Below are 13028 nucleotides of genomic sequence, written 5' to 3' on the forward strand. Positions count from 1 at the left end.
TTATACTAAATTTTTTTTTTTTTAAATTAACTCATATGATATATAAGTCTCATTAATATGCTCAAAAAATATCATTGATTATACATACCAAAAATCTATCGATGGACACATTAAATTAAATGAAAACCTCTAAAATTTTGTTTTACAAATATTATTATTCTAACAACATTATTTGTTTAATCATCTAACATATTTTTCTAATAAAATTAACAAACATTTATCTGGCGGAAATATCAAATATCCCTTGTTTCCACCAATAAACAACTGTATAAAATAGAGAAAATGTGAGAATTAAACATAAATGTCTGGGTGGTGTAGTCGGTTATCACGCTAGTCTCACACACTAGAGGTCCCCGGTTCGAACCCGGGCTTAGACATTAAAACGTTTATTTAATATTTTTTAGTTAATCATTTTTTTTCACTTCATTTATTATTGTTGTTGGGAATTTGATGGTTTGTTTGGCAAGACATGAATATATAGCAGACGGATTCCAATACTAAAAAGCGTACAAATGGGAGTTTAATTAGTCCAATATAAGTCCTTACTTATGACTCCAATTTAAGTGACTCTAACATAAAGTAACTGGTTTAATTCATTTTTAGTGATTAATTTTATGCAACCATCACATAATCTAATTTTAATTTCACACTTATAATGGTTAAAAAAATGGGAATGAGGATTTTGTATTTAATAATGGATAAATGACATAAAAAACACTCCTTTTATACAAAAATTCGATTTTGACACCGTGTTTTTTTATATCAATTTTGATATTGTGTTTTCCAATTTGTTACAATTCTGACAACTTTATACGGTTTCAAATGGAAAATAGACAAAAGTTGAACAAAATTTGATAAATGATGTTCAGTTTGAACAAAAAAAACATAGTGTCAAAATTGAAATAAAAAATTAAACTTAATGTTAAAATCGAAAAAAAGTAAAAACTTAGTGTTTTTTGTGGGAAAAAATCAATTTTGACAAGTCAGCATATCATATCAGCATGCTACGTCATCAAAACTGACACGTCATCATGCAACCTGATTAACCGGTCAAGTGGTCAGAATTGTAACAAATTGGAAAACACAGTGTCAAAATTGACAAAAAAAAAATGTTGTCAAAATCAAATTTCTGTGTAAAAAGAGTGTTTTGTGTGCCATTTAACCTTTATAAATTGGTTCAAACTGATTAAGAGCAATAAGGCTATGCTAGCAGAGGTTCTTTAAGTTCGAGAAATCAATTTGTCTCATTCTCTTCTTAATAAGCTCAAATACAAAAGAGAAAGTTAGAGAGCTTACTTGATAGAATCCAATCTTTTAAGAAGAAGATGTCATTTAATTCTCGTTATGCCGTCTTAATTTGATGGAGAATTCCATAAGAAATTGATTTGTGTTCTTTAGGTTCGTCAAGAGTAAAAGAAAATCTCACTCTTATTTATGTGCATGTTATGACATCTGAGGGAAATCATATTACCTTTCCATCAAGTAATAGTTATGTAAGTTGAGGTAATAGTTATGTCATTTTGGCATAGTTATTATCATATTTTGTAAATATAGAAAATCAAATAATTACTACAATATGATTATAAGGCCACATGGCCCACATCAACAGAAATATTCCAACAATCTACTTTTTAAATTGATTTGATTTCCAATTCAAAAACAACCACAGGAACAAATTAACAAAGTATATGAAGAGTTAACTAGATTCATAGTTATAAATAGATGCTTAGGGATGAAACAAAAAATTGCAAAAGTAGTTGACATACATGCATACGGGAAATTAAATTTATTTATTGCATCATCTTGCACATAAAATAAGGAGATATACAAGAAGAAAGAGTAGCGACAATTACACATCATATTTTGTGTTTTCAAGAATGCATGTGGAAGAGAAACTAGAACCTTCATAAATTGTTCAAACGCTCACAACACTTGTAATGGATTGCAAACTTACACTCGAGACATTTAAAGATCATATCACAGTTAAAATTATTATAACATATGTTGCATCGACCATCCGACACAATTCCTTGAGCAAATGAGAGAGGGTGTTGGTGACCATCACTCTTAAGAATGTCTCCAAACTTTATATTCACAAAATCATGAAGGCCTTTCAAGTAATGAGAAAGATTGTATGTCTCGCTCTGAAGTATCAATTTAGCACAAACCGTATGTATGGACTGAACACAATCTTGACAATGATAAAAAGATCTATGAGGATTCAAATCCTCCTCACAAACTTCACAAAAATATTCACCCTTATGGTTCTCTATCGGGAGGTAACTTAGGTGCAAGGGATGCTTGTCATGCTTGCGTTTGATTGTTTCAGGTAATAACAAAGTACATTGGGGATGCATATAAATATTACAAACATTGCACTTGTATGAAAGATGAGATTTTAGAGAATCATACCTCCTGAGAGAAGTGAGACAAATACGACAAAACTTATAATAAGAATATGGTGATCGAACTAGTGAAAGAAGGTGATTCGGGTGAGCTTTATGTGTGATTTCTTCAGGTATAAACCCACAACCAACATCAATATAGAATCCACATTCGACACAACAATATGCAAATCCATTGCAAGGTTGTTGGCACATAGCACAACAGAACACATCGAAAAATGAATGAGGGATGTTTGAGTGCATGAGATTTAGGGGATGTTGTGGGTGACCTCGGTGTTTATCTATTTTTGGGGGAAGTCGAGCGCACCACTCATGAAGAGCAAAGTTGCAAATTACCTCAGCACACTTGTAAAACAACATGCTTGACATGATTGGTCTAATACATCCATTGCAGAGCAGTTGGGTCTTTTTCATTGGGTTATGACACTTCAATAACAAAGAGGAGGTTTGACAATTGATATCAATTTGCGTCGGGTTAACTAGAATTAGAGGGTGTTGATGCAATACATCTTTTAGGTTTGCCTCATAATTGCTTGTTCCACTTTCTAGGAAAAACAAGTGTTTTGGTAAGCTGTATGTTTCATCCGGGAATGGGAGATGAAGAAGATGAGGATGGTCAACATCTTTGTAATTTTTAACGGTTTTACCAAGGCCTGATATATAAAATTGGAAATAGAATAATAAAGTTGATTAGTATATCTCAAACGTAATTATAAATAGTTAACAAAAGTAGTCAGTTAATAATCTTTTTACCAGGAGGCAAGAAGATGGACATGAATGGATCTTTTGTCGGTGTTGCACAATCCACATGAGCATAATATAAACATTTATCGCATTTGTATATCCAAAGTTCCTCTGTATTATAAAACCGTTTACCGCATACTCTGCATTTAGGATTATGTTTAGCATTTTGGTCTTTTCTTGGGAAGGAATATGAAATGGTGAGTGGATGAGTATGATAAAAAGCATCATATGTGGTTTGTTGGATTAACAAAGATTTTGGTAGGAAAGCACATTCAGTGTGTATGGTGAAGCCATGACAAATGGTACATTGATAGAAGATCCCTTCATGTCTTTTACCACAAGCACTACATTCGCATAAAATAGGCTTATTAGGGATAGAACACATTAGTAAGTGAGGGTGGCAAGGATGATGGATGACAATTTTTCCTACTTCTAGGGCACAGATCACATGAATTCTAAAATAACATTTAGAACATATGTACCACATTCCATTATGCGTTTTTTTACAAACATTGCATGAAGAATATGTTTGATTTTCATCGAGTATAAGAGGATGTGGGTGTAATGGGTACTCTAACATAGATGGGAGCTCAGCACAAAATTTGTGCAGAGAGAAATGACATGAAGAATCTTCCATACACATGTAGTAGTGTTTATGGTACACATGAATATCTTGACCACACCTATCACAAGGGACACCATGAAAGTGCTTTTTAATAATCAGATCACCACCCTCATCATCATCATCATCTTCTTCTTCATCTTCATAGTATAGTGGATACTCTAGTTGCAAATCAATGAGCTTTAGTGGATGCACATGTTCAGGTACTTCAAGTAAATCCATTATAACTATATGTCTCTCTTTACAATATTGATGTTAAACACTCTAGCTTATTTATAACGGATAAAGAGAATATATGTGTGGCAAAGTAACCAAATGGAGCGATCTTTTTCTCTCATGTATAGTTGTTTATCTTAACCTTTTTTGTTATTAACTTTTCCTTTTGCAAAGAAACAATCAATAAAGTTTGTTAGAAGTGATTCCTAATAGTAATTTAATCTGCTTTTAATAATTTACCAACCAAGTTTTCCGATTTGTCCATTGTTATATGGAATTCTTAGTAAATATTTTTATATCAAGAAATTACATAATATTAATTGTTAGTTTATAAATGCTTTATACATGGATAAACAAAAATAATGATATTGTAATGTATACATTGCTTTATCATAATTCTGAAACTGATCTAACATTTTTTTTTCATACGTAAGGAATAAAGATAAGTGAAACCCACGAAAGTATGATTCTTTTCTTCTTTTTTCTTTTAATCATTAGTATCACCTCTTTAATAAGTAAGGAATAAATCCAATAGTAAGAGATGATATTGACATTAAATGTGTTGAAGCATAATTGAAATAGTATCGATGGAAACAACAAAGTGGTCTTGTAAATTATGCAGAACAAAAAATACAATAGTCAACAACACTCAACACCCTAACAAAAGTTAGTTTTCTTCTATACCTCATACTATGTCATAGGCTACTCATGTTATCAATCAACTTAAAAAATTGTTTTTTTTTTGGTATTACAGTTGTGTAATTAGTTATGAGAGGCTACTTCAAACAATTAATTTCGTATCCACCAGATTCATTACTAGTTTAATAGATTGATTGTATTGCAAATCTGTCATAACTCATAACTATCAAGATTGTTGATCTATATCTATGAGATCACATAACTGAAAAATTGGTGAACAAATTGAGAGTAAAGTGTGCTATCTTATTTCATTCACATAATATATATTTATAGCAAGACAATCCTACAATTTTAGTTATTTGATTGCTGATCAATATAGAATAGTGATTGTAAGATTGAAATGAGAATAGCAGGCACCTGTTTGGTTTATTTTCGCCAGAGAACAAGGAGCCGATGGAGATGGAAGAATCAGCGGAGAAAAAAACAAATGGGATGCGATGCGAAATCAAAAGTCAAAACTGCTAGTGGAGGAGAAGGTATTTTGACGACGTTGACTTTTCTTTAAACTGAAAATAGGTTTAAATTTTGATTTTTTTTGTGTGCTCTAAGTACTTGGACTTACATTATTGGATTAAACTATAGACCAAATTAGGTGGTTTATAGTTTAATTTGTAGGCCCATGAATTCGGTATGTGCTATTAGGTAATATTTTTCTGTTAAGAATCTCTTAGAAAAGAAAATGCATACATCACTTTATGTATGTATAATTGTATACACATGTCATGGTGAGCGACTAATATCATAAATTTTATATTGGTAAAACTGATGAGAGTTATATTTAATGGAATCATTATAATATTAACTAGGATTTTGTTTTCGTTTACTTTTGTTAGTTGCTAAATCAAGTTTAATTTAATTTAAACAAACCCACCTTCTTAGTTTTCTCTTTTAGAATAATTAATTGTTTTATCTTATAATTCAAAAAATCGTATCCGTTCCCCTTGTGTTTGACACTTTTTTTTAGCATACATATATTATTTCACGATTCGATGTACTACCTAGTGTAACAACTAGTGGAGATAAAATGATTTGAAAATTTAAAACTAATGTATAAGTAACACATCACTACCTCATGTATAGTACTTGGGACAATATCACACTTCTATCTTAAAAATATGTAAAGACTATATAGGAGAAATATCAAATATATAGAGTGCTCCACACGCTATTTAAAGACTTAAAGACTAGTGAAGATAAGACTCAAGATGACTTGTGAATGATTAAAAGCATAAATCATTGCATATGTTGTTATATTATTAATGATGTTTATTTGCAAAACTTAAATTGTTTAAGTGAAAATGAAAAACTTAAGATTTTTTATTATTTCACTATTGCTTCAGAAGAAAGACTAAAGACGTAAGATGAAAGACTAAGAACGCATGACAAAAGACGAACGACTTAAGATGTATGGGTAAAGACTAAAGACTAAGGATGCATGACAAATGACTTATAATTTGGAAAAATATACAAAAAAATATGTTTTAAGACTAAAGACTTAATATTCTTAAAAGGAAATTATTTACTCTGCAATACATAAAGGTTCAAAATGATTTTGGGATTCTCATTGGTTTAAGAAATATGACAATTCCTTCTGACATAAAGATGTTGAATATCAGTATTAATCATTGAGCATTCCCATTGCCTAAGCTAAAGTTGCATATTGGAGGTATCAGAACGGTCCAGTCTTTTTTTGGACTGGTCCAGACAGTCTCGGGCCAATATTTTTTCAGTTTGGTCTTTTTCGGACATGTCTTTCTCGGTCTTGTCTTTTCCGGGACTGGTCTCAGTCTTTTCGGTCCGGTCTCGCGGTCTTTCCATGCACCTTTTTTGATTCAGTTACTGAGTTTTTTTGGTTCGCTTTCGATATTTTCTAGTTTTTTGTGTTTCAGTTTCAAGTTCTTTCATTAACAAATATGTGATTAACACAAAAATGATAGATTAGAATTTTTTTAAAATGATTTACTTAAGTTTATTAAAAGCAAAAAGGAAATAAGTTAGATAATATGTAGTTAACAAAAAAATGATATGTTTATAAACTTTGGCTACCTGTCATATTTTTAGACCGGTCTTGGGTCGGTCTCAAAACGGTCCAAGTTTTTTCGGACTGGTCTCAGACGGTCTTGGTCTGGTCTTTTTTAGGATCGGTCTCTTTTTAGTTTGGTCTCGTTTTATACCGGTTTGATCTCGGTCTCTTTTGGGTCCGATTTGAGATGAGTCTTTTTGTGCAAGTCTAGCCTAAGTTATGTATTTTTATATGTATTAATTCGAGAGTAGTGTTTGAAGATAGTAAAGGAGACCTAGACGTTTAGAAGGCTATGATTATGTAGTGGTTCCTTTAGTTGATGTTATGATATCATATTGAAAACACTCTACTATAATCTTTTGAACAGTGAATGTTATAACAACTTAAGAGTGTGGGACCGTATCTTCTGCAAAAGAAAATTTTAAAAGATTGTTAAATTATTTTAAAACAAATTAATCATTTAAGTTAAAAGAGTTTTGTTTCAATTTGGTATCAACACGTTCGTTTAAGTGAACCAGATGTTTAAGTGAACCAAATGCTTATTTTAGTATACGTACTTAAACTATATATGCACTTAAACTATAATGCTTAAAGATGATTAATGCTTATTTTAGTATATGTACTTAGACTATATATGCACTTAAACTATAATGCTTAAAGATGATTAGGAAGATAATGATGATGACACTAGGATATGCCTAGGATATATGACATAGGATGTTATGTGTTTAATTCTAAATGTTAATTTATCATTTAATAATTAGCATGTGGAATCCTCTATAGTGATAAACCTAAGGAGCAACTAATGCCAACAAAGGAAGAAAATGTTGTATAAGACAACATCAGAGTGTAAACACTTCTTCATCGTCTTCTCCAAATATCATCACTAGTTCTATGAAAATTTCATAAATATGATTTTAGGATGGAATTGAGATAATAGGGATTTAAGAATGCATAGGTATTTGATCAAATTTCAGCTTCAATTCCTCTGTTCCAAGTTGAAGTTTAGACCAAATCATGTTTTAGGGAAATTTCTAACCATAGAGTTTGGGATTTCAACTTTGAATTAAAGTATATGAATCTAGTGCTTGTTTTAACTTGGATTTTATTTCCCTTATATTGACTTAATGAATCCAAAATCTAGGACTAGCACCTTCTATTGAGCTTATTGGGATTTCAAGCTTTCAAAGGATCTTCAATGGAGTTCTAGGCATGGAATTGTGATTATGATTTGGTTCTACATATTTGAAAGTTCAAATTACATAATAAGATTGTTTTATTGATCATCTGAATCATAATAAATAGTATTTAATGATCATTTGAGGTTATTAACATAAAAGCTTAAATGATCACTAATGGAGTTGAACAAGGTTTCAAAGCTTTAAAGCATTTGATCTCTAAGTTGGAATTTTAATTTCTCATGTTAATAAGGTTATGAGATGTTAGTCAAGGATTAAAACATGTCAATGTATGTTAAGTACCAATAAAAGGTCTTTTTGTGGAGCTCTATTTAACCCTGTAGAAGATATCAAAGAAAACTCACATTATAATCCATTGATTGCACATAGACCATGTATTTACCCCATAAGATAGGGAACATGCCTTTATAAAGCCCATAAACATAAAAGTTTTAGGCCCAACTCTATCAAAAAAACTAACCCACTATTTTATATAACGCTTAGGTCAAGCTTCAGGAGTTCATGTCATCAAACGATCATCAGATTTAGGAAGCCATATGCATGATTTTACGTCTATATTTTACAAAAATAAAACCCATGGCTTATTAATGTTCAACTTATTTATTTATTTTTTAAGTTTCACCAAACTGAATTTTTGTTTTTCCTTTTTCTTATAAGCTTGTACTTCTTCATATGCGACACAAAAGTGAATCCAAATGCGAAAAGCAATCTTTGAAACAGTTACAATGAACCACACTAATTAAGCACATTTTATTAAGAGTCTAACTCAAGAAATCTTTATGAAACATGAATTCTTGATTTGCTATTTACATCCCCACAAGGCCACAGCAATCCAAGCGGTGTAAGAGAATCCTAACACTTGGCTCCCAATGTGGAGGGCAAAAAGGGTATTTCACAATCATGGTGTTTGTTGACAAACGGTATTACAAAACTGTATACAAACTCATGAATAACTTGTGCATTTGCTAATGGAGTTGACCATCATTTATATGTAGGGTAAAAAGACATAAAAGGCCACTTTACTGGCATGCTAAAAGCCTACAAGATTCTTGGTTTCATGCTTATACGAAATGTGATCATATGAAAGAACCATAAGCAATCGATCATACTTCAGAGCTTGTTGCCTAAAAGAGGATAAAAGAAATCCATTCATTTAACGAATGTTAAAATGATTATGTTCAGAATAAAATACACCTTTTACAATGTAACGTACAATTTACTGTATTTGATTTGTTTTTCTCTTTTCTTATTCTTTTTCGAATCCTCAATAAGAAATTATATATTCAATTTAGTTTCTATTTATATTATACAACCATATAAGTTTTCGGTTTTATGTTCTTTATAACTTTAAATAGAAAGTAAACTGAGTATTGAAAATCTTGAACTGGAATTAATCAATTGGTTGGAATAATATTGCAAAAAAATTGAATTCTGTTGTCAAATATCGAAAAATGAAATCTAAATGTTCAAAAGTGTTTTTGATTTTATTATTATTATTATTATTATTATTATTATTATTATTATTATTATAAAGAGTTTTTGATAGTATAGATAGATGTGGCAAAGAAAAATAATAATAATAATAATAATAATAATAATAAATAGTGACAGATGACACACACAAAGCCAAGCATGATAAAGAGTATCCAATGGAAAGTACTAAACCACTTTTACCCTTGAAAAACATAATTATTTTTTACACGCCCCGATTACCTTGTACGTATAGAATTTATTGAGAAGCTAGCAAAATACTAAAAAGATTACAATGAACCAAAATCAAATATGAGTTTTTTTAACCTCTTAACCCATTGAATATGTTTTCTACAAAATCATATTTGAGACCCAAAAAATGTGATACAATATTGTCCTAAATGACAAACTTCTTTAAAAGATTGATGAACAATCTTAAATATGTTTTTCTAGCATGATAAAGAGTATACAATATTTTCCAAAACCATATTGGTACGAAGGTTCCAAAGGACCAGAAAAATAGTCACGATGATTGCATCCAAACATTTTTTTTTACAATAGAATTAGATTTTGTGGTGAAATATCCCACCAAAATGCGATTTCATTCTAGGAGAATTAATAGTGCAATGGTATAAAAAGGTAGGATCTAAAGGTACGTTCGTATGAGTGACTGAGTTAGTAACACACATATAAATAATAAATAAAAAGTAATATTGTAATATGATATTTTCGCAAAAATACAAATGTCATCAAACTCATATTTGTTAAAAACATCACTCATTGTAGTGATTCATTGCTCATCATTAAATGTTCAAGTCTCCATTGTTATATGTTTGAAACCTTTCCATACAAAATTATGTTCATGGTTGATTACATCATAACATCATATTTTACAACTAAACATGACGTGATTATATTATCATCACTTTTAAAACCCTAACTAGTCTTTGACTTCCACAAAGTCATACTCATAATCAGAACAATTAAGTGTACGCCTAGATACATCCAAACAACACATAAACAACAAGAAAATTGTGGGATAATTATAGACATAAAGTTGAAACAAAAACTGAAAAGTATTCGAAATCTAGAAACACCCTTTTCCTTTTTCTTGAAATTCAATAAACCGTTCCTTTCTTTTTCTCATGATTCTTTTTATGCATTTGTGGATCCGATTTTTCAAGAAAATACAAAATAATTTGAATAAAATTAGAAAGAAAACAAAATAGTTGTAAGAATGATTAGGGAAAATAATTGAAATGTCTTTTAGTCAAAGGAGACAGACTGCACAGGAGAATGTTTGTGGACACAATAACTAGAAAAGCATGACGTAACAAGGACTACTACAACATATCAATGTCTTTGTTCTTTTCACCTTTTAAAACATTAAAATAAATAATAAATATCATACTTTTTGTGTATTTTTATTGTACTGTTTGTGTTTCTTTCGATTATTTTTTTGATTTCGAAAATATGCCATATCAAACGTTCAAAAAACCAAAACACGACAGAAGCTTTGTATCTGTTTATTGATATCATCATATAACAATCACCAAAAGCTTTGTATCAGGGACATCTTCCTCTTTGAGCTGGATGGTTCAAATCTCATATGAATCATAGCTGGAATCATGAATGGTTTAGGATTGATTAGATTTGTCTTTCAAGAAAATAAAAAAACTGATTAAATTATTATAAATTGTATTCAAAAAATGTGAATCGTTATATAAATTATATGTGACATGTCACGTTTATATCAATGTGGATGTTTATATCAAATGGGCAGGTGATAACTAATTAATGAAATGTCATGGCTCGCTTAAAATTTATATCATATGAATCATAGGTGGAATCATCAAGGTGGTTTTTTTTAGATTAGAGTAGTAATATATTTTGATAATAAGTTAGAGGTAGAATTAGAGGTGGCAATCGTGTCGTGTCGTGTCGGGTTCATGTCGTGTCGAAACACTAAACGGGTTGAAAGTGCTTGACCCTAACCCGACCCATTTAATTAACGTGTCGTGTCGTGTTAACCCGTTTATTTTCGTGTCGAGTTCATGTCGGGTTTCGGGTTAGGGCTATAGCTGGAAATATGTCGTGTCATGTGAGGTTAAAAGATTGAGCATGTTGAAAGAGTAAGAGTTAGGTAGGTAGAAAGGAAAAGCTAATACTTTAGAGGCAAAATAGTTGAAGGTATCGCAAGTTCAGATGAAAAAATTAAAAGAGTGGGAGTTGGGGAGGTGGATGACAAAGGTCATGAGGATGCGAGAGTGGTGAAAGAGACTGGGTAGTTTGAGAGAGAATGAAAAATTGAAATGAAGTCTTGATCTAGATGGCTAAGTCATTTCAACATTACAAAACAATTTAATTCGAAGGCTTTCTTTACTTATGGTTTTGATTTTGTATCTCTCTAGTTTGTTTAAATAATTAAAAAATATTTGCATATAAATAAACGGGTCATTTTCGAGTCATATTCGAGTTGAAATTCTCAACCCTAACCTTACCCATTTAATTTTCGTGTCGTGTCGTGTCAACCCGTTTATTTAAATGGGTTGAAATATCTTACCCAAACCCGTTTATTTCGTGTCGGGTTTGTGTCAGGTTTCGTGTCGTATCAATTTTTGCCACCTCTAGGTAGAATCACTATTTTAATAATGATGAAGGTGAAAGTCATCAAAATAAAAGTAAAATAAATATTACAAAACGAAATAAGTACATCTTTTCCTTAGTTTCATTAGTCCCCATCAAAATTTTATTAAGGCATGGTGGGTATGCTCATTATTTAAAAGCCACGTATCAAAATATAGTGATCTATAACGTTGACGAAATATATAAAAAAATTATTGGTATCTTATTGCTCCTCCTGATAAAGTAGCTGTATGCTAGCTTTTCAACTAGGGTTGTTAAAAACCGGATATCCGAAGATTTGATAGTTAGATTTTAATATCTGAATCTCTATCCGTAATTATAGATATCCAAAATTTCGGATGTGGATTCAGATACCCGAAAATGTTCGACTTTCAAAATAAAATTATAAAAATATTTTATAAATTGCATCCAGTAGCGAAACAAACACTATCCATTAACAAAAACGTTCATGTATTCATTTATATATTCACGTCCATGGATCGGAAAAAACTTCAAATTTTGTTTTAAAAATTGGATTCATACACCACTCACACATCCATGTACACAGTTGAGTTAGCCTCATATAAGAAATACAAATAAATTATTAAGTCTTTAAAATTATATGTAAATCACTCGAATATTGTTAGACATTTAAGCCTAGTGTTGAAAAATAAAATAAAATAACATGAAACGATGAAGAGAAAATTCATGAAATAATCAAAAGTTAGGGGATGTTTTCAACAAATAACCATAAAATTTCGAGTTTCGTAAAATGACCATCAGATCCACAGAGAGGGCACTGCGGATCACTTAGGTGCTGTTTATATTTTCTGAAAAAAAAAACCTCTTCAAACCTCTTATTGTTGCGCGGCGCAGCACACGCACATCACTTTTTATCTCGCAACTGTTTGTTTATCAGAAATCTTCAGATTAAAAAAAAAACATTTGCACATGTTCTTCTTGGCGCAACACTTATTTTGCCTCTTCCTATCTCTTCTACTTATTTCACATTTTTTTTTTCGTTT

The 13028-nt window shown here is 30.7% G+C and overlaps 1 protein-coding gene and 1 non-coding gene across 2 annotated transcripts; one reads left to right on the forward strand and one right to left on the reverse strand.

The window, feature by feature from the left end:
- The first annotated feature begins 303 nt into the window (after positions 1-303).
- TRNAV-CAC (transfer RNA valine (anticodon CAC)) lies at positions 304-377 on the forward strand. The gene has a single exon. It is a non-coding gene; the product is annotated as a tRNA-Val (tRNA).
- Positions 378-1884: 1507 nt separating this feature from the next.
- Positions 1885-4063, reverse strand: LOC145011825 (uncharacterized). The gene is made up of 2 exons (XM_078970559.1): positions 3159-4063; positions 1885-3058 (listed from the first exon to the last, which is right to left on the reverse strand). Exons 1-2 carry the CDS (start codon positions 3991-3993, stop codon positions 1905-1907), a joined length of 1989 nt encoding a protein of 662 aa, XP_078826685.1. The 5' UTR covers positions 3994-4063; the 3' UTR covers positions 1885-1904.
- Between the last annotated feature and the right edge of the window lie 8965 nt (positions 4064-13028).

Source organism: Lactuca saligna, chromosome 8 (genome assembly GCF_052625555.1).
Source record: "Lactuca saligna cultivar CGN05327 chromosome 8, ASM5262555v1, whole genome shotgun sequence".
Lineage (NCBI taxonomy): Eukaryota > Viridiplantae > Streptophyta > Magnoliopsida > Asterales > Asteraceae > Lactuca > Lactuca saligna.

Excerpts from the sequence above, each read along its gene's own strand:
- LOC145011825 (XM_078970559.1), bottom strand. The coding sequence starts at position 3,993 with ATGGATTTACTTGAAGTACCTGAACATGTGCATCCACTAAAGCTCATT. Across the intron at positions 3,059-3,158 it reads GTCCATCTTCTTGCCTCCTG|GCCTTGGTAAAACCGTTAAA; the intron begins GTAAAAAGATTA and ends TTTATATATCAG.